Raw genomic sequence first — 22,393 nt, 5'->3', positions numbered from 1 at the left:
CCCTACAAGGCAAAATATTGTTTGTAGTTAAAATCTGATTAAACAAAATCTAGTTTAGAAATAAAAGTATTGTATAAATAACATTTTTTTCATTATTTGTTTTTTAACACTTCATTTGTTACTCTACTAATGTTTTTCTCTGAAAAATTAAATGTTAGTTTAGCTTTTTCTTTTAAAACTTTCATACAACATTTATACAGGTTTAAACATGATTAATTGTTTAAATAGTTGTAATGCAAATTTAATCCAACAAACAAGAAGGTTTAGTTTGTCATGTAAAAGTTGCTATCCTTTTAGAGGAGATTTTACAGATCCTCAGTTTAAAACACCAGATGCAAGGCGAGCACATAGACCGTTAAATAAAAACGTTTATGAAGAAGTTATTAAAGCTCAGCGTCAGAGAAAACCTTGGGGTCTGTTGAAGTCTTTTCTTAAACTTTCAATTTTTACTTATAGTATACAAAAATATTTTGCACATATAAATGTTGATGCATTATATAGTCATTTAGTTTAGTGTATTAAATAGTGTAATTACTAAAAAAAATTATTAAAAAAAAAATTTTGAGATTATTAAATTTTAAAAACTACCGAGGTATTGTACTGTTTTATATCATTATGTTTTGAAAGTACTTTTGTATAATTAAACAAAATTAGAAATAAGGTTAATTAAATTTTATAGTATTTTATGTGTTTTAAAAGAACCTGAGTTTAAATTAATTTTTTGAATAACATATTTTAAACTTTTATATATGTTTTGTTTACAACTTTACTAATTTTCATTAGAATACACCGTACAGCCAGATCAAAGGGCTACTTGGAAGCATAGCAAATGGATGGAACCATATATAAAAAAGTCAGGATTTTGTTTTTCATAAATTATATTTTTATAAGCTTTATTTCATTAATTCTATCTAATTATTCTCTACTAGTATATTTGTTGTAGTATATGATTTTTTAAGTATATTATATATTGCATTTATTAAAATTTAAGTAGAAATTCATTATTTTTAATATTGTCATTTTTATCTCATCGACTTTTTTGTAAATACAAATTAACTTTGAATTCTAATAGGTGGGTATCAACTGCTCCAGATGGATTTAAAGACAGGTATAAGGATATACTCACAAAAGAAGGTCGAAAACCATTGAAAAACTGTGACAATGTTAGATAGTGTTTATGCTTATTTAATTACCACATTAAAGTGTTATACTTTGTTTTCACCTAAATACCTATACACTTTCTGAATAGTTTTTTAAGCGTACATAATTTTTTTTATGATTACATTTTTAAGTTTTGTAAATTTTTCATATATTTTTTATTGTAAATCATTTAATAAAAATAAATGTATAAACCAAAACATTTAAATAAGTTTTCAGTCTAGTTTATTGATAAAACGAAATTTATAAAAAAGGAGATATAAAACAAGTATATTTTCAAAATTTACAAAAAATTCTTATTCTTTTATTTAGTTAACTGGTAGTTATTTCTGCAATCTTCAGTAACGCTGAGTTTTTTTACAATTATTCAATAGCTACTAGACTACACCGCAAGGTCGTCAACAATTGTTGATGATCCACTGGTGCAGTATATATCCTTTTTTTGATAATAGCTTATTTAATTATTTTATAAGAAAAAAAAAATTAATACAAAATAATAAATGTAAAAATCTTGAACGTTAATATCTGTTAAAACTACATATGTAACTTAATATTTAATAAAAATAATAAACTTGATATTTTAATATTTTTTAAAAGTTTTTTTTAAGTGTGATATAAAAGCAAACTTTTAGTTGAATGAACATTTTAAAATACTTCTTGACAATTATCTGGGAGAAAAATTTGTAATTCCTGCATTTGATCAAGATTTTCCGCAAACAAACCAATCTTATTTGTATCAAAACTTGACTCACACAATTTATGTTCATGGGTTAGTGAATATCTTAATTTAAAATATATTAATTAAGGTTGTATATTTAGTTTTTTTTTTTTAATTTAACTAAAAAGTTATTATATTTTACTATGTGCACCACATTAAATTTAATGTGTTTCTACTCACATTGATACTCATTAATTTTAAAATTGTTTTTTTTTTGTACTATAGTAAAATATTAAACTATTATTATTTATTTTAGAAACTTTATTGTTATCATTAAATGTTTTCTTAATAAAAAAAGTATTTGAGTTTTCTAGTTTGAATCATATTATAATTATGCGCATTAAGTAATTATTAATTACTAATTATTAATTAAGTAAATATTAATAACCAGATATTTTATTAGATTGATAGCAGTTTGCATATAATTAAAAAAAAGAGGTTTTTTTATTGAAAAACAAAAACTTTTTTGATTAGTGTATTGTAGTTGACAAACTGTCATTCTAAAAATAAACAGATTGCCGTACAATGTTGAGAATGCTGAGGTAGGTGATGAAAAATTTAACAACTTTGTGAATTACTTGCAACATTTTCTAGAAGTGCAAGAAATCACCAGTGAAAAGTTTGCCAACATTGAAAATCCTTACGAGGTTAGCTGTAATCAACAACTTATTTTATAGTATTTTATTGTTTACTAAGATTCTTTTTTCACATTGAGATTTAATCTAGTTTTTCCATACTAGATACTAAATAAGTTTTATAACTATATGTCTTATTTTTGATGTTGTTTTTTATGTTTATTTTTTGTGTAATAGATTTTTATTGCAGATGTAGTTATATGAATGCAGTTTTACTATTAGTTAACTAAATTAAACAGTATATTAAACATTCAGCCAAAATAATTTTGTATTTTGATACAGATAAGTTTTTCCATTCAACATTTTTGAAAAACTACTCAAATTACAAAAATTTTTAAATTTTATAAGTTTACTGCTTGAACACTGATTAAAACATAAAGTTAATTTTTTGTGAAAAAATCTTTAGTTTTACTGTAATCCTCTTAAATAGAATAAAATACTTTTTTATTTTTGAATCCTTCTAACTATACTCATACTAACTAAAAATTTAACAGTGTACTAAATATGTTGTAGATCAGTTATTAAAACATAGTTTTTCTCAATGTTTTTAATAAATTAGTATTAGTTTTTAACTTAAATAGAATTTACAATTGTTTTAGGAAAACAGTAGAAATTTTACTTAAGGCCATAGGGGAGGGGGTAAGCCATGTTTTTTACAAATTTATCTTATTTTATAGAATTTTTCTAAGTTTTAAGATGCTTTTTATGGTTTTAAAGAATTCGAACTGTTTTTTGAGATATGACCAGTCAAATTTGGGCCGCATAATAGGTTCCCTATGGGAAAGGAAAACTAAAACAGCGAAAAAAAACTATTTTGTTTAAAATCTATCTTATCCTACATTTCTCAAGCAATCTTCTTCAAACTTTCACAGTCTAATCTTTATACAACACCAAAAAACGTTACTTGTGAATTTAAAAAAATTAAGTAAAAATATATTTTTTATAGAAAAACAAGACTTTATTTTTTATTTTTTGATAATATTTTAATCTTTTAGATTATTAAAATTCATAAGTAGCGTTTTTTTTTTCCTATAATGTAAAGAACATTTCCTGGAAATTTGAAGAAGATTGCTTGAAAAAAGAAGGAGAAGATAAATTTTTAGTGATTATAAAATTTCCGAGAAAATTGACCCCAAAAAATTTGCGGTCCATACATTTGTATCGGAAATTTTTTACAAAAAATAAAATATCACAAAATTTAAATGATATTTTTGAACGCTATAAAAACTGACTTATAGTTTGTAATTAAAGCTTTCATATAAAATCCAAAGTTTATTTTGTAAAAAAAAATTTTTATCTCCCCTATGGCCTTAATCTGATATTTTTCATAAGCCGTAGAATACAATTTTATAACCAAAACATACTAAAAAAGTAAGTTGGAGGGACCATTGAATTATAGCTGAAAAATATCAACAGAAAAAACAAATGAAAAACGAAGACTTGATCAAACACATGACAATGTATTTTTCATCAACACTCTCTATGAACAAATCAGTTCAAGTAAGTTACAACTGTGAAAATTCTATGATGTGGTTGAATGGTGAAGGACACTGGAAAGAATACTGGCCTGAGGATGTGTCAAAAGTTTACCAGACTCATGACAGAGCATTTGTGCAGGTATGTAATAGCTTTCAAATTTTAATACTCTATATTTAGCAATAGACTTAATTGTAAATTTTTAAAATGTTGTATGTTAAGTAAAATTGAATAACATTTTAGGAACAATCTAGCCTAGTAGTACCATTCTAGTTTTACGCAAAACTATGGTGTAATTTTGTTAAACTTTGTCCGAAACTAAGTAATATATTTCTTTTTTGTTTTAAAGAAATCTTTATATATTGTCAGCCAAAAATTTTAGTTAGAAATACGTAGTTACTGATAATACTAGTTAAATTACTTCTATAAAAAGTTTCTACTGTTCTTATGAGCAAACATTTTTAACTAATTTCCTGCATAAAACTAGTACTTAGAAACTTTTATCATAAATTCTTAAAACAAAATACTATTGAAGTTTTTGTTTCAAAAAATATATATCTAAATTAACATACTGCACAGCTGAAAACGGGGATCAAGCGGCCATTGACATAAAACTGTTATAAAAAGCACTATAATACAATTTAAACCTACACTTAGTGTTACAATAAGAATAGTGTTTGTTTTTATTTAAAAAATAGTTAAAGTTTTAATTTATAATGAAACTTAAAAGAAAGAAACTTAAAAAAAAAAAAGAAAATAATAATTGGCTACCTCAAGAGAGTTACATTTACTAGGGGTAGGGAGTACTTGGGTGGTGTTTGCTAGACACATGAGGAGTCTTGATTCGGATGTGTTTTAGTCTAACTAAGAAGAATTTAACAAAAAAATTAAAAAAATTCCTAAAAAAAAAACTGCACCCTAAAAAACTGATCTGGACCCAAAAAATCACATAATTTTTGATTTTTCGACTTAAATAGTAATAAAGTCACTCATACATGTCCTAGACTTATATATTATATCTTAAATGAAAGCTAATAATTATAGGCTAACTTTAATGACATTTCAACTGCTTTTGATATATTATGACATCATAATTACACAAAATATGCAAATTTTGTCTGTAAAATGGAATTTTTTTTATTATAAAAAGAAAACTATACAAAGAACTCAGCAATGGAATAATGAATACTTTGGATGCCTATGTTGTACATTATCCACATATAAAGTGTTAAACCCAACTTCTGAGATATGTTGTAAAATTTGAAGAAGATGTGTCTCCATGCCTCTCAAGTTTTTGATCGCCAAACAGGTAGAGAATATGGTTTTGGAAACTTTCGTTTGTCAAACTCACCACGTGCTACTGTGCTCAACCTATTAAGTAATGAAGAACTGGTTGGACTCATAAGAAACAACTTGGAATCTGAAAGACACCTTGCTGGTTTTGGAAGGCGAGCAGCAGTGGCAAAGTTTAGGAACCAACGATTCACAGCAAAAGGGATAAGAAATGACTGTACATTACTTATATCTGAATCTTTTCAAACTAAACATAAAAAAAAAACTTAATAAAGTTGTTCAATTTCTGAATGAGATGGAGCAAATGTGGGTAGCAGATCAAAAAAATTTAAAGCTCAAACAGATAAAGGAAAAAATTGAAAAAGGGAAAAAAGGGATCAATATGTGCAGAAACGTCTCAAACTGTGTAAAAGTTGGGGTGGGCCTGTAGTGAGCGTGGAAGAACTGCGTTCTATTTTAAAATCTCATCCTAATCGAAATGAAGTTATTGTTCGTAATGAGTTAATTTACTTTAGAGCAGGGGTTCCCAACCAGGGGTGCTTGCACCCCTTGGGGGTGCGAGACAGCATTCCAGGGGGTGCGAGATGGCTTTTAATTTTTGTATGATAAAGAAGGATATTTTCACTCTCTGATAAAGTTTATAAAGTTAAAAAGTACAATTTGTTATAAAAAGAAGTTGGCGCTAATTTTCTGAATAAATAAATTTTATTAATACGTCATAGAGCAAGAGCGCTTTTCTAGAAGTAAATTCATTTTACTATTTTTATTAATAGCTGTTAGTTTATAACTAAAATTTCAGTAAAGCTTTCTTAGAGTTTTACACCTTAAATTTTAATCATTTATTCTTTAAATATTTTATTTTCTTAACTGGCCATTAATTGTTTAAAACATTTTATGAGCTAGCATCTATTTTAATTGAAATATTTAGATAAAAATTAGTATCTTCAGCAGGTTTTTTATTAGCTGTTAAGTCTATTACATTTATAATGTAATCTTTTTTTAAGCTTAGTTGTGCAGAAAGTGGTGCTTAAAGATTTAACATCAGTAAATTGTAAAATTCTCAGCAATTTCTGTGTCTTAAACCATTTAATAAAACTTGTTTTTAGCTTTAGTGAATCCAATTTTTATAAATCAGCAAAAGTTTTCAATACATCAACTTTATTTCTATTCATTCCTTTTTTGAACTTAAACCGTTTACCTTTTTCAATCTACTTTTTTCTATTTATGTTGTAAGCATACAAACTTTTTTTGTATTTGCTTTTATACATATCTTTTGACAACTTAAGACTAAGCACCTTTTAATTTTTTAAAATCTTAACTCAAACCTTTATTATTTTGAAACCTCCTAGCTGCTAATAGTTTTGAAAATAAAAGATTACATAAGCTTAACTTAGAACAGCTGATTTTTATTTTTTAAGTACATATATTCATAACAAAATGTATAAAAAGTTTAGTTTTAAGTTTAAGCCTAATATTTATTACTTTTCTAGTGCTTTTTTCTCACTTCTAGTACTTTTTCAAATCTTAAAAAACTAAATGATGAAGTCATAGGCTGAAGCATTGTTTTTGTATAAACTTTATAAAAAAAAAATTCTTAGTAATTAACTTTTTTATTTTTTTTAGAATACAGTTTATTTAATTAGTACTCAATCATGTCAAAGATAAGGAATAGGATTGATAGTTAATTGATAAATAATTATAGCATATAGTGTTAGGGGTGCGAGATCAAATTAACAGACTTTAGGGGTGCGGGACATCAAAAAGGTTGGGAACCACTGCTTTAGAGAGTCTCACAAATCTGAAGTGTTATACAATCCAGAACTTTTTAAAGTTAATGGTAATACTCACGAAGAAAGACTTCTAAACTTATGTGCTCTTGTTGCAGAAGATGATGAGTGCTCTCTATGTTCTTTACCAACAAACACTGATGCATTATTCATTGTAGGGGGTTGTTCCCCCAATATACAGAAAGAAAAAAATGAAGATATTATGGAAGGGAAATTTTATGTCACATTAATTAAAAAAGGGTCATCAGACACATGGTATATTGCTATGTGTGAAGGTAAAAATGATGATGGGACTTATAAGATGGACCACCTAATGAGAGTTCAAGACAGAAGTAATTCGAAGTGGAAACACCCATTTAAACGTGGTTTGCTAAACTTGCATTTAGATTCTATTCTTGATTGTAAAGTTGATGGGGAATGGGATGTTTCTAATAAAAGATTTATTACTTTTTCACTGAGAAACCATGTCCAAATAGATTTAATAGTAGAACAGATGTCTTGTACATAAAGTTAAAAAGTAGTTTTTTATGTATTTTTATGAGTATTATGTACATATAGTTAGTTAGATTTTTATCAATCATTTGACAGTTATTTTATACTAGCATTTTTAAAAGTATCAGTCATTTTGCAGTAATGTTAAGTTTTAATACTAAATGATACAGTGCAATGTTCGTTTTATCATGCAATGTTCTTTATTTCTTTATTATACTAGTCTCTATTTATTTTGCAATCATTAACTTAATGTTTAATGCCATACAACATTATGTTGCCTATAATAAATTATAACTTTTTTTGTATTTCGTTATGTTGTTGTAATGCAAATTGAATAACATTCTTGGGTTATTTTTAAATACTTATAGCTAAATGAATTATGACATCAAATATCTCATTAATATACATACAACATCACCTAAATTTTAAAGGTAAGTAAGTATATCTACAAAGTTTTATTTTAAAATATTTTGTTTTAATTAGATTAGACAACCAGCTATGCTTCTTAATTTTTCAAAACGCACCATTTTACAGATAAAATTTACATATTTTGTGTGATTATGACATCATAATATTCCAAAAGCAGTTGAAATGTCATTAAGTGTGTGCCTATAATTATTAGCTTTAATTTAAGATATAAAATATAAGTCTAGGACGTGTATGAGTGACTTTATTACTATTTAAGTCAAAAAATCAAAAATTATGTGATTTTGGGGTCCAGATCAGTTTTTTGGGGTGCAGTTTTTTTTTACGATTTTTTTAAATTTTTTTTTCGAAATTCTTTTTAATGATACCAAAACACGTCCAAATCAAGACTCCTCATATGGATTTTACAACATGACCAAAAAAATGTGCTGTACTCCCTACCCCTACATTTACTCCCATTTTAGTTTAAATATGAATGAATTTTCAATATCAAGCCGGGTGAAACTATACTCTAAATACAGTTTATTTTTAATTTAAGACTGATCTTTGTATATCAAAGTTTGTATTATTAATAACGTTACATTTGTACTAGTTTATCAAAAGAAAAATACCACAAACATTTTGAACAATAAAAACATTTATTCGTTGCAAAAAACAAAATAATTTAGCCTGTGATTAGAAAAAAGTACTTTAAATTTACTAAAAAATATAAGTCAAACAGTAAGTTCTTAAAACTTCTTTGAAATTAAGTTTCTAAAATAAATAAAACACTCTCTCTATTCAGTAGCACAAAGCATATGTAACAACGTTTCCCATTCTGAACTACATGATGAAATTTTACCATATAGCTGCAAACAACTTCACGCAGTATGTCCAACTTCTCTACAGTAAGTGCAATTCAGTCTGTCCAAAGTGTTGTTAACATCAAAGTCACTCTTGTCCCATAATCGATTTAAACAGTCTGTTAAATTTTCATACTGAGAAGTTTTCCTTGAAAAGTTCATTCTGTACTGTCTTAGAAACTTGTTGTTAGCTTCCAATCCACTTTCGGTGCAATTTAGCAAACCTCTACCGTTGTTTTGCTCAATTAGTTCAGCACTATGTGCAAAAACAGTATGTACAGTTGGTGTAAAGCGAATCCATTTAACCGACATGACCAGCATCATTGTTTTTTGACATAAAACTGAGTATTTCTCTACATTAATCTTTCTGTTAGAATTTATGACGCATAAAATAATGGAAATATACAAAATAATTTTGTCAATCTTTTCTTTTAAACTAACATCAGAAATATGCTTCGTCAGCAGAGTCCTATTATTGGTGTTTAGCAAAGTTTTAACTACGTTACCTGTTGTAAAAGTTCCACCATGGCCTGTGGGATCTGGTTTTTCAAGAGCAACATTATTTCTTCTTCTACACATTTCTGAATTTTTCTTTGTGACTCAATTAAATTATTTACACCTTGACTTTTAGATATTCCTTCAAACTTCGATTCTGACCAATTAAAATGTCCAGCCACAGCATGATAAGAACCTTTTAGAACATACAAAATGGTCTTTTTTGTCATAGTGAAAAACCAGGGATAGGATATTATATCAATTTTTTAACAGAAATATCGCTTGTAAAAACATAAAAAAATAGTTATATTTCACATGATAGATTTGTCTGTAAATTTGTATATAGATTTCTTGTCATTTTTACTAAATTATTTAAAAAAAATTATGTTGGTTCTAAGGTGACAAATTGAGAAAATTAACCCTGAAGAATGCCCTAAATTGCCAGAAAATCCTCAATGGATTTTTGGCGAGAATAGAAGATTTTTTAAATAAGAAATAATACACTTTTACATTTAAATATTCAAAGAATTTTGACTTTTTTCAATTAACACTAAACCAAAGAAATGAAAAAACTTAAAAAAAAGTATTTGTGTAAATGCTTTAAAGGTGTTTTTTAACAGTAGATGTAGACCTTAATTTTGACAAAAATTTAAGCATTTTTCGAGGCTTTTTTAAACTTAAAAAAAGCAAACTTTGGCTACATTTAAGCTTACATAACTTTTAGTATACTTTAAGCAGAACAGAAACAAAACCAGTTTTTAAAAGACAAAACCCCGCTCTAAACAATTAAATAAAAATCTTGCTTTAACTGTTTAGTCAAGAAAATAGTCAATGGCCACTTGCCAGCCCACTGTGTACTGTCAACATTTTATTTCATTGTTTAATTTATACAAAACCGGTTTTTTCTACTAGTTAAAACATTTAATTTCTTCACACATTATTTATAGTTAGTCCGTCTAAAATTAAGTATGTTTAAAGTTTATACTTTATAAGTTGAACTAAGTAAATTTACTTTTATTTTAAATTTACATAATAGATCTCTACTGATCAAGAACAACCGAAATTTACTGATTTTCATAGCCAATTATCAACTAACAATGAGGTGCCTTCATACCAAATTTCACCATATCTATATGGTCATGAAGAGAAAAAGTACAAAAATATGATAAACACAGGTAAAATTAATTTTTTAATTTATATAATAAGGTTTACTAAAGTTATATAAAAATAAGTAAAGTTAATTGAGTATAACTAGGAAAAAATGTTTATTTTTTTTGATAATTGCCATTTTAATGAGATTTTTTTTTACAATTCGGTTGTATTTTATAAATTTTTAAACCAAACTACAATTTTCTTTTTATCCTATTTTAAGATTAAATATTACTGTTATATAACGTATAAAAGTTGAATAGTTCATTATTTTATTTTTAAATTTTTCAATAGTTCCTAATCAATCTTTTTAGAAAACAATTTGACCTCCTATAGCCAGCTTAATGTTGAAAATAATATTCAAAATTAAATGTATTTCATAAAGTCTAATTTAACTATTGATTCTTTTACTGTTAAATAAGTTATAATATTATTTACATTTAGGAATATATTATTTAATAATTTATTCCAAGATCTTACAAGTTTTAAAACTATTGTAGTTTCAGTGTCATTTAAAAAAAAACTTGCTACTTTTATATTTTATTATTGCATAGCTAAAAATTCTTATACATTATACTTTTTGTATTTTTAGAAAAAAATTGTTTTTAGGTTATTCAGGATTAAATGTATTTACAAAAAAAAAATTAAGTTGTCCGAAAACTTCCTTAGAGAAATTAAAATCACAACTTTTTTATGATAATTTTTTGTAAAAAAGTATCAAGTTGATAAAAACTTGCTTAAGTTTTAAGTAAACAAATTAAAGATGTACATAATATAATAATTAATTTTTCATGATTTTTAGACAATTTTTGTTTGTTGAACAAATCATAGTAAATAGTTTATCATGTTTATTGATAAGTACTATTGCAGGCCAAAAAATGTTCTGCGGTGATCTGGACACGAACTACCAAGAAGCATACGAACAGGACAAGTTGTTGGAGCTGAACGCACCGAAATACACTAACAAGTATCACGGAATATCGCAAGTTTGCCTCCTTCCTCCTACGTTAGTTGAAAGTTGAAAGTTTAAACTAATTACAATTTTTAATGTTTACTGCGAAATACGTACTTAATTTAAGGTTGCTTTGAAGAAAATAAACTGATACTAAAGAAAATTAAATTTTATTATATAAATAGATAAAATATATAAATATGTTAACTTTTTAATTTAAAATAATCTAAATGCGTTTTGGTCGTATAAACTATACCAGTTGTTAGCATTTTTATGGCTTGTTTTCTTGTATCTTGAAATTGAAAATATGTTTTCTTTAGTTTCTAGAATGATATTGTTAATAGTTTTGCTCGGTGAACACTGTACATTTTTGTTTTAGTATACTTAGTTTTCTTGTTGAGTCACTGAATGTAATTTTGTTTACTAAAGAAGCTAATTTTCAAATTATTTTGATAGACTTTTTAGGTCTAAAAAGTAAAGGTTTTTTATCACTTTTGGTTTCTAGTAAGTCTGGAACGTATGTCATAAAAACTTTCTATTTTTCTTCTGAAAAAGTATTGATTTCAGTTATTTGTTCAAGCTAAAAATTTAAACGTTAGTTATGTGTTGAATCTAGAAACATAGCGTGTTTACCTAAACTTTTAGTAAAATATTAGTTGACATCGAAATAATGTGTTACAAAAAGTAACCCATTAAATTCTTAAAACACAATGTTTGAACACAATAATAATTTTCAATTTCCCTCCCAGATACTCGAGAGAGTGGTACGAAGAGGGAATGGAGCACGGAGACATGACGAGCGAGGTGGAGGAGCACCTGAAGGCTTACGGCATCATGTCGGGATTCTGCTGGACCTCGGCGCAGGCTTCCTACGCGGGATTTTACATGGACAAGGACGTTTCGAGGCCTTTCTGCTCGAATGTTTGTTTTAATTTTAATTTTTCAATTAGGTTTTTTTCAGTGTTTTAGTTTAGGTTAGTTTTAAACTTTTTATTTTAAAACTAGCTGTTTGTTGTTTTTTGAAACCTATATGCTTGTTATACTTAATTAAATTAACGTAATCTTGACTTAATTTTGCTCAATACTTTTCAATTATAAAAAAATAAGGTTTTTATATTATTAAGATACGATTTTATTATATTTAAATCCTGTTAATGTTTGTTATTGAAAAATATTCTTATATAAATCAATTATAAGGTAGTGATTTAGATTTTTTTATTTTACTCATTATTTTTAAACCTATATGCTTGCACTTAACTCAGTTATTTTCTTCAGAATTCTTGCGTATAAATTAAGTTATTAATTCAATTTTGTATTTATATGTACACTTCAACTTTTGATATTTTCTTATTTTTTTTAAATATACTTTGAGCTGATCAACTTATTTTATATTATAGGGATGTTTTTAAAATTAATAAGATTTGATACGTTTTAAATTAATACAACAGGTTGTTGTTTTTGATGGGGATCATCTTTCTTTCTTTTCATACCAACTGAACACATTAGCCATTGACAAAGAAAATCTTGAAGAAAACTGCAAAAATAATCTGTGCTTTGGTAAAACAAGTGTTAATGTTAGTACCAACATTATAGCACAAACTTATTGTTTTTTATTAAATCTGTTTAAAAGTACAAAATCGTACATTCTATAAATTTAGTGTTAAAAGCTCTATATTATATATCTTCATGACTAACAATATTTTAAATAAAATTTTGTTGATCACTTGAGATACTTCAACTATTTTAAAACTATTTTCTCTTTTTTCAAAATATGTATATATACCAGTTTTTATTTTAAAAACAAATATGTAGTACTTAAAAGCAATAAAGATTTTTTTTTTATGAGTTTTTTTTACTTTTTTATTCCTTATTTGTAAAAATACGATTGCGATGGTTATTGTAATCCAAGGCCTTTCTAAAACATTGTTTTTTAATTATTTTGAATATTGTTTGTGAATTGAATATTGCCTATATGTGACTTAGTTTTAAAAGTGACTGTTTTTTTTCTAACGTCTTGTTTACAGATAGCTCAAAGTTATCTTCTTAGAATTGTTATTAAACCTTGAACATTTCTAAAATTGTTGCCATATAAAATAAGATAGTGTTAAATTTTTATGCCATACTTTTTACAGTTGTTTGAATCAAATGCTGATGGTGAGAAAAAGTTCAACGTTGAAGCTTTGAAAACTTTATACAAAGTCATGATGCAAAGCTACAACGACATTGAAAATTATCAAGCTGATGAGGTGAATAAGTACGAAAGTGGTCTGCATTTGCAAGTTTCAGAAACAAAGTGAGTTTTCAAACTGCTAGGTTTTTATAAATTTGGTACTTAGAATAAAGTGAATCCTTTATGTTTAAATTGGCATACTATTTTTTTTTTATTTTTATACAAAACAAGCACCCTTCAATATCAACATATCAACAAGCACCCATTAATATTGTCAACTAGTTTTATTTTTATACCAGATTGTGGTAGTAAAGTTTAAAACTGTATCTTTAAAACTTTTACACTTTACAAATGAAACTTACGATACAAAATTTGCCAGCAACGAATTGGAAAGCGAGAAGCCGCTGCATGTGAAGGAAGCAGAAGAGAAGGCCAAGCAGCTGCAGCTTCTCAAGGAGAAAACCGAAAAAGAAGAGTGGGAAAGACTTCCCATTCAGAAGAAGGTCATGACGTACAGCATCCCAAAGAAGATTGCGTCGTACGCAAGAAATATCAGAAAAAAAGGGGTGTAGAAAAAAGTTTTAGGTAATTTTAAAAGCGGCTAGAAGCTTGTTTGTTATGTTAGTTAATGAGATCTGTTAAGATTTTTCTTCATAGAAAATTAATTTACAAGTATGTTTTTCATATTCAATAAAATAAAAATCGATGTCTCTTTTTTTTTCTGTTAGTTTATATTAGTTTGTTTAGTGTTTTATTCAAAAATAAGCAACTTTTTTATTTAATAAACTATATTAATGCTATGGCAAAAAAAAGTAATACTTCAGTGTTCATTTTGTTACTTGTTAAAAATATAAATTTTGTTTTATTCTTCTGAAAACGTACGATCTTGTCCTGTAAATGATCCTGAATAAAAAAGTAATATTTTAATTGTTTGATTTATTCTTGTTTTTTCTATTTACCACGTAAATCTTTGTATGCGTTATGAAAAAAAGTATAAATTTAGAATATTTTAACCACTCAATGTGGATAATTTGACAAAATATTTTTTTAAAACATAAAGTTGTTGAACTATCAAAGTTTTACGTAGCCTTCATAATAATACATTACGACCAAAGTTTAAATACTTTTCTTAAGTATAGTACTGGGTAGTTAATATTATAAAAGAAATTAAGTAAACTGTTAAGTTTTGTTTTTTTGCTAAATTATTTGTTTCATATTTTAACGACTAACTTTTCTTTTTCATTTCAAAATCGATTTTAATTGTACCTTATAGTCTAAATAAGTGTTTGTAAATGTTTTTTATGTCTTTTATATTTAAAGGGTTGCCAAAAAAACCTTAAATTAAATAAAAAAGCTAGAATTTTGAACAAAAATCACTAAGTACTTGGAAAAACATGAAATTTTAATCAATACTTACATGTAAAATTAGTAAATTTCGATTTGACAAAAAAATTCTTTCATATGAATATTTTGTTTTTCATTAAACTTAATTTTGTTCTAAAATTAGACCCAAAAAATTGTATCTTTTAAAACCTAAAGAAATTCTTAAAAACCTTTGGCAACCTATGTTGCCAAAAATAATTTAATAATTTAAAAGTTAGTTTAATGAAAATACCGTAATTAATTTTTTAGGATCCTTGGCAATCATGGTAATAGAACATAAAACAAATCTTTATAGAAAAATATTTAAAAAAAGATTGCATTTTACGCAGGATAGTTTAAAGGCTAATTTACTGGAATAAATGTTCTGTGACATTCAAAAAAATAAAAAATAGCACTAAAAAATTACCTTGAAATAAAAGTCTATAATTACATTTTACAAAATTTAGTAAACTTTTTTTAGATTGTGGTTCACTCGGTTTTGTTCCGAATTTAGTCTTATAATTTCTTTGCAAAAGTTTAAAAACAATTATTTTTTTCCTTTATATATAGAATCGATCGAGATGTTTATGAAATTTTATAATTGTAGAGTAAATATAAATTGCTAACAAAATAAAAACATTAATTACTTTATTCAAATGTGATTAACAGCTATTAATTGTACATAGTAACTTTTAGTTACAGATGTAAAATTTTCGAACACCTTTTTTTTCAATAAATCGAAAACTAATTGTATTTAATCATGCACACTTAGTAGATATCAAGAAAATGAGCGTCCACAAATTACTACAACATTAAAACAACCAAAATTAAGTTTACTTCTTTTTATAAATTGAAAAAATAGTAAAGTAGCGAAAATCTTAGAAGACTGATATAATTTCTGACCTAGATTTTTTCAAAAAATATTTATATTAAAATGGTAGGCCAACCTGATTAAATATAAATCATACTAACTTCTTCTTCAGTTTAATAATTCTACAATAGCAATATTTAGGTCCACTACGCTAATTATGCTTTCATCTGATATCAAAAAAGTATTTAACAAAATTTTCTAAGGTTTTTTGTTGTCATTTTTTTTGAAGATTCTATTTAAAGTTAATTTGAAAGAAAATTTATATATTTTTTATTTGCTTGTTTTGTATTTTTCTTTTATAAAGTGTCAGTTTAAACTTTAAAGTTTACACTATTGATTTCTAATTAATGAGTTAGTGTTAAGATAATGAAACAAAATAAAATAATTCAGCTTAATTGTGAATAACATGTTAAAAACTACATAGTTCATTATGTTTAAACCAAAAAAAAATTATTATAAAACGCTAACCAGGTAATTACTAGAATTTGAAGATTTTAAATACTGAAATATCATTGTTTTTAGCATAAAATGGCATGTTCGAGTAATTTTGTTGTGATTTTCTGATAAATATATGAAAAGTACTCCGATGATATGGCCTAAATGCTGTACTTTGTAAGGATGTGAGAAAATTCGAAAATAAAGTTCTTTCAATTTAAAAATTTGTTTTTAATAATGAAAAAATTAGATTTTGTAATATTTTGAATCTTCATTAAACTAAATTAACGTTGATGTGTTTCGAAAATAAATTTTAATCGTTTTGCGCCAGTAAAAAAAGTCTTACAATGTTGAATTTTTAAGCACCATAAGATAATTTTTGTAAACAAATGGCAAAATTACTTATTAATATCATGAAGTAAGTTTTTAATTAATAAGTTAATACACTTTTTAGTTAATTTTTAAGCTTCATTTTATTGTTTAGTCATCATTGAACTACATGACTAAAACATTTTTGAGTGCTTTTTATCATTGTCTTCTTTTCAACATTTAAAAAATTTTCACAACAAACTATTACCAATCGAATTTAGTGTTATTATTCTGAAAAAGTACTGACCTATAAAAATTCAAAGCTCTTATACAATTTTTATGAACATTACAAAACAGTTTTCTTCTAAAATTTTGTTTGAGTTTAGATAAAAAAGATAGTTAATGGAATTCCCAGTTATTTACCGTCTCAAGTTTTTTATTTGTTTTTGTGTACGAAATATTTAAAATCAATTACTAATATGAACAAGGAATAAATCAAATATACTATAATTTCTTCAAAAATTTTTTCATACTTTTACTTTTGTAGATAGAAAAATAAATAAAACATTTATTCTTAAAAATAATTATCTTTTGTCTATTGTTTAGGTAAACTTGATTAGCACACGAAATCGCCTCAACTGCATATGTTGTTTACCTAGTTTTAAAACTCTCTTTTGTTAATTTTTTATTGAGAAAAAAAACCGCACAAAATATGTTGGTCATATGACCAGGTGGACAAAAAAATTCAAATTATCGGTTATTGAGTCACACACCATTTGGATACCTTGTAACGTCTTCTCCAGGACAGATGAACGATGAAACTCTATAGTTCTGTATAAAAATTCTATATGATTAAATTAACAAAAATTTATTTTAGTAAAAGTAAAAGTTTTTGATTGGTAATTTATTAGTCATGTGTTTTACACTTTTATATCTTAGTTTACAGCTATAAAACTATAAATAACTATCTTAATTAAAATATATTTGTGTCATATATAATCACCACGCTCAATTTATATAGTTTTATTAAAATCAACTACTTTGTGATATGCCCTGTTTTATTAGAAACTTCTTGAATTAAAAATGAAATAAAAAACATTACATTTTTATAAATATTAATCAATACTAACAATAAGTATTACTTTTACTTAATAAAACAATTACTAGTTCAAAAAATATTAATAAAACAGTTATTAGTATAAAGTTATGATTATCTAAAGTTTAATAACAGGTTAATTACTTTTATGAAACTAGGATAATTTAGGTTTTGCTACTTTATGTTTAGCAATTTATCTTTTATAACTACACCTAGTTACTAAAAACGATACTTTTTGGATATATAACTTTATTATATATAATGACTAATATAACTTTTTTATAATTAAAATAAGGCTTACTTTTCTTTTACACCTCTTTTTTGTTTTACCAGTCTAGTAACTTACGAAGCATAAGTTTAAACCTTGCAAAAGAAAATAAAAACATAAAGTTTCAAAACGATTCACTCTAGTTCGATAAAAGTATACAAAAAATCAATAAAACCTTAAACTGTTACTTAAACCTTATACAAAAAATTATATGTATCATTAGAGTTCAAATTTGTTTACATTAATATGTTTTGTAAGAAAAAACTACAACCTCAGTTGTTATTTATCCCTAAGCTAATTTGTTTTAAACTTTAGTATTGCATAAAGCTTTCGTTCATCTACTAGGCTATTTGTAATAAAACCTAAAGTTGTTAACTCATGTTTTTTAGTTAGGCTTAAAAAACTAAAATAAATAATATACATTATCTAGATAAATGTCTTCAAACGGGGCAACGTTTCCGGAGAAAAAATCCAAAAAAAGTCAGTAAGTAATTATAAACTTTTTATAGTCTTAAATTTACTGTTTATGTACTATTTTAGAGGTACAGCTTGAAAATTACATTTAGATTACTAAAAATTAATAAAAACAAAATTGGAAAACAACTTCAAATTACCTGTAACTTTTAACGAAAGTTCTTTTAAAATAGTAACAACGTGTAAGATTAATCTAAAATATAGTTTAAATTAAAAAATTTTAATTATATAAAGTGTTTTGACTTCAAAATTTTATCTTGTAGTCTGTTTTTTGCACAACGTTAATTTTTTTCTATAGGATTAAAAATATTTTAACATTTCTGGTTGACAAAATCTTTGTAAAGAGTAATCTAACTTTTGAAAGACATTTTTTAAAGTCTAGAAAAACTTTATTTTAGTAAAGTCATATTTTGTTTGATCATTTTCAGTTTAAAAAATATATATAACAAAATAGCCATACTTGAAATATATAGCTGTATTTATAGTTGAATTTTAATGTTCTAATTTTGTATTCAACTTTTATAACTATAAATAGTTTAGTTTGTATGCAAAAAACTGCTACAGTTACAAAACAGTACAATACCTATTGCTGAGAAATTTTAAAGTCTTATTCAACGCAGCCTTATCTTTGCAAGGATTAAGGTTGTTTTTATTTGTATCAAATGAGAAAAAAAGTTACTTTTAAGGAATTAAGTTTACTTTATATAAAACTAAGATAAGGTAAGTCAAAAGACTAATTTAAACTAATAAATTAATAATTTTTATCAAATTTTTTCACTCAAATTATATTAAGCTTGCTATTTTTTAGAATTCAAGTGTAATCTTAAAGCAGTGTTTTCCAAACTAAACAACTCAATAACCTTTTTTTCAGGTTAAAAAACTAAACATGCCCCTGAAGGAATGTACATTTAGCTGAATACTAAATATGTATTTACAGTTTTTTTTACTGTTTGTTTTATAATTATGATAAATAGTAAAATATTTCTTCTATCTTTAGCAAGACTGGATTTTTCCGCCGTCATTCAAATCTTTACCACAACACCATTAACAACAGTTTTTTTAAGACAATAATTCCGCTTGGAAAGAATAAAAATGTAGTTTTTAACGAATATGCCTGTTTTATTAAGAAAAATTTGGTCGTATATAGTTGAAGTAAATGTTTTAAATAGTTTCTAGTCATTTGGTTCAGTTAAATGCTTACTTTTGTGCAAAGAATGTCAGTTTTTACGTACAGAAGGCTTAACTCTATGTTTTTTGGTTAGCACGAATAGTTAGAATGAGTGGAAATCTTGGTAGCAATAAAATATATATGTTTAAGGTTTAATTACTTTACTGAGATTTTACTATTAAGAAGTTACCAATGTTTATTAAAATAAGCACATATTTGAATTTGTTCTATGCATACTATATAGTTTATTGAACAAAAAAAGGAAGCTCCAAATTTTTGGTTCTAGGAACTGGTGCACGGAAAAACCTTTCGGTTATCGAGTCGCACACCACGGATACCTTTTAACGTCTTTCTAGGACAGAGATAACAACTAAAAAATTTACTTTCTCAAATTTTAAAAAATTATAAATAAGTTTATTTGATGATAAAAATATACACGAAGTTGCTTACTATTACATAGTTTTGCGCGTCAGGCTAAACAAGGCCAAATCAAGCTAATTATATATTTTTATAATGTCAAAATATCAGTTAAAATACTTTTAAACAGAAGTTTTCTTTTTTGAGTAAAATATAAGTTGAGAATTTTTACAAACAACCATTTGCTTTTAATAGCCTTTATTTTACTAAAATTAATTCAATATCTGCAAAAATTCATTAGAAATGTATTAAAATTTAGGAGCTAGCCCTGGACAAGGCGTTAAAAGGTATCCAGGTGGTGTGCGACTCGATAACCGAAAGGTTTTTCGTGCACCAGGTCCTATGACCAAATACTTTGAATTAAATACTTTGAACACTTTTTTTGTCATTTAATAAACTTTAGCTTCAAATAAACTTAAGACTTATTTATTTTGTGTATAAACTATAACTTCCTTACCAGAATGTATTTTTCTGATAAATATACTCACTTATTTGAAAAAATTCCTGTATGCATTAGTTGTACGACGATAATATCATAAATTAGGTGTATCAGTGTCGTTGTATTTGAAGTTATTTATAACAGTTAAGAACGGGTGAGTTATTAATGGAAAAATAAATTATTAAAAATGTATGTAGCACTAAGTAACTGTTCTAGTTCCTAAAACTAAAACTTCTATGATACTTTCATGAGGTCATATCTAATTAAATGCATATTTAGAAATTAAAAAACAAGTATGTTAAAAAAATTTTAATATTGATAGGTTACACAATTAGAATTTTTTATAATCTAGTATGTTATGCTTTATCTGGTTATAAGCCCAACTATAAACCAATTGATAAAGATTTCAGTCTAAATTTTAAAATTTCAGTTTTACTTTATAAAGTTTTGCGTGCTAACCATGATATCTGCAGCAGTTACACAATAATTTGAGTTACGTAAACTGTAACTTTATGATATTTTTCACGGACCATATCGTTTTAAATAAATTAAAAATGTACTAGAAAACTCTATTATTAATATACTACACAACTACAATCTATCTAATAGTTTATGTCTTTTCATATCTTTATAAGACTAACTGGGCGCCGAATAATAAAGACTAGCGTAGGAATTTGCAAAATTATTTTCATAACAGCCCCTTTTGTATAAATTTAAAAAATCATTTATTTTCATTGCTTTTGCCCTAATACTACTTAGTTACCAACTTAATTCTTTGTCAACTTACTTTTCAGCCTTACTAGTTAACACCCCCTGATAACCAAAATCACCCCTAAGAGTAATATTGCCTACTTTGTGGGAAATGTCAGTCTAAATTTGAATAGTTGTGCGCACTACCCTGTATTAGTGAGCAAAACAACTTTGTAGATTTTTCGTGTTAACAATTTTCTGTAAATTTAAAGGATAAATACTTAAGAAATTAATAAAAATACTTGAGTTCTCCGGGAGCTTTGTTGGGAGTAATTTTTATATAGATAAATTTGCTAAAAATAATGTAATTGCTTTAAAAAATTACTTTAAAGTAACATTCCCTAACACTTATTAATAGTGAAATCTACAAGAGGGGGTGTTATATCGCTTTCCTTTAGGTAAAAATGTTATGGTTTAGTATATTTTAGGTTGAAATAAGTTCCCTCTTGAACATAATCTGCAAATATACGTTCTTTTAGTTTAAGAAATTTTAAATGTTAAATAATTAATAATTTGATTGTTAAAATTTTATTATATTAACTCAATTCAAAAATTTTTCTAATAACTCATAATTATGTAGTTTTCGTGAAATCAAGTAGTAATTTTACAGTTTAAGCTTTTGATTAGAAAAAGACATGTGGTTTTTTATAGTAATACGTCACACATAGCCAATTTTAAAACAGTCAAAATTACATTTTAAAAACTATATTCATTTTAAAGTTTTTTACATGGTAAAAATTTCACAAACATTATAATTCTTTTCAATTACCTTTTCAAGAGAAATTGTTATAATTTATATAGCAAAAAGATACCTTTACTTATTAATTTAAGGTATTGTAATTACCATCATTTACCGAACAGTCTTTCAAATTTATAAGGATTATTAGAAAAAATCAATTTATATAAATTTTGAAAACATTTTGAAGTAGTTATGACAAGCTAGTATATATGTTTGTCATAGTTAAAAAACTATTTATTTTTGAACTTATTTAGAACTTTTCTGAAGATTAACTTTCTAGAATATTCCTTGTGTTTATCTTCATTTTACTTGTTATTCTATTATTGTGATAGTTGTACAAAACTCAGTTTAATTGAAGTATGTTTTCAAATTTGAACAGTTTTTAATTATTTCAAAAGTTAACTTGATTAATTTTTAAAAAACTAGGTTATAAAAAGTAATTTAGACAAAACTACGAATACTTATTAAATAG

At 25.3% G+C, this 22,393-nt stretch overlaps 1 protein-coding gene across 1 annotated transcript; it reads left to right on the top strand.

Annotated features, from left to right (window-relative positions):
* The first annotated feature begins 205 nt into the window (after positions 1 to 205).
* LOC145842445 (large ribosomal subunit protein mL65-like) lies at positions 206 to 14,416 on the top strand. The gene is made up of 12 exons (XM_082949895.1): positions 206 to 413; positions 784 to 853; positions 1,073 to 1,163; positions 1,791 to 1,927; positions 2,391 to 2,523; positions 3,928 to 4,128; positions 10,359 to 10,497; positions 11,342 to 11,477; positions 12,173 to 12,344; positions 12,872 to 12,997; positions 13,556 to 13,716; positions 13,973 to 14,416. Exons 1-12 carry the CDS (start codon positions 209 to 211, stop codon positions 14,163 to 14,165), a joined length of 1,764 nt encoding a protein of 587 aa, XP_082806021.1. The 5' UTR covers positions 206 to 208; the 3' UTR covers positions 14,166 to 14,416.
* The last annotated feature ends 7,977 nt before the right edge of the window (positions 14,417 to 22,393 follow it).

Source organism: Thalia democratica, chromosome 8 (assembly GCF_965202585.1).
Source record: "Thalia democratica chromosome 8, ktThaDemo2.hap1.1, whole genome shotgun sequence".
Classification (NCBI taxonomy): Eukaryota; Metazoa; Chordata; class Thaliacea; order Salpida; family Salpidae; genus Thalia; species Thalia democratica.
Note: the sequence above shows the minus strand (reverse complement) of the source record. Positions and strands in the feature narration are given on the sequence as shown.

Coding starts and splice junctions, on each gene's coding strand:
- LOC145842445 (XM_082949895.1), top strand. CDS start 209: ATGATTAATTGTTTAAATAGTTGTAATGCAAATTTAATCCAACAAACA. Junction 854..1,072: donor ATGGAACCATATATAAAAAA/GTCAGGATTTTG, acceptor GAATTCTAATAG/GTGGGTATCAACTGCTCCAG. Junction 12,345..12,871: donor CGAGGCCTTTCTGCTCGAAT/GTTTGTTTTAAT, acceptor TTAATACAACAG/GTTGTTGTTTTTGATGGGGA.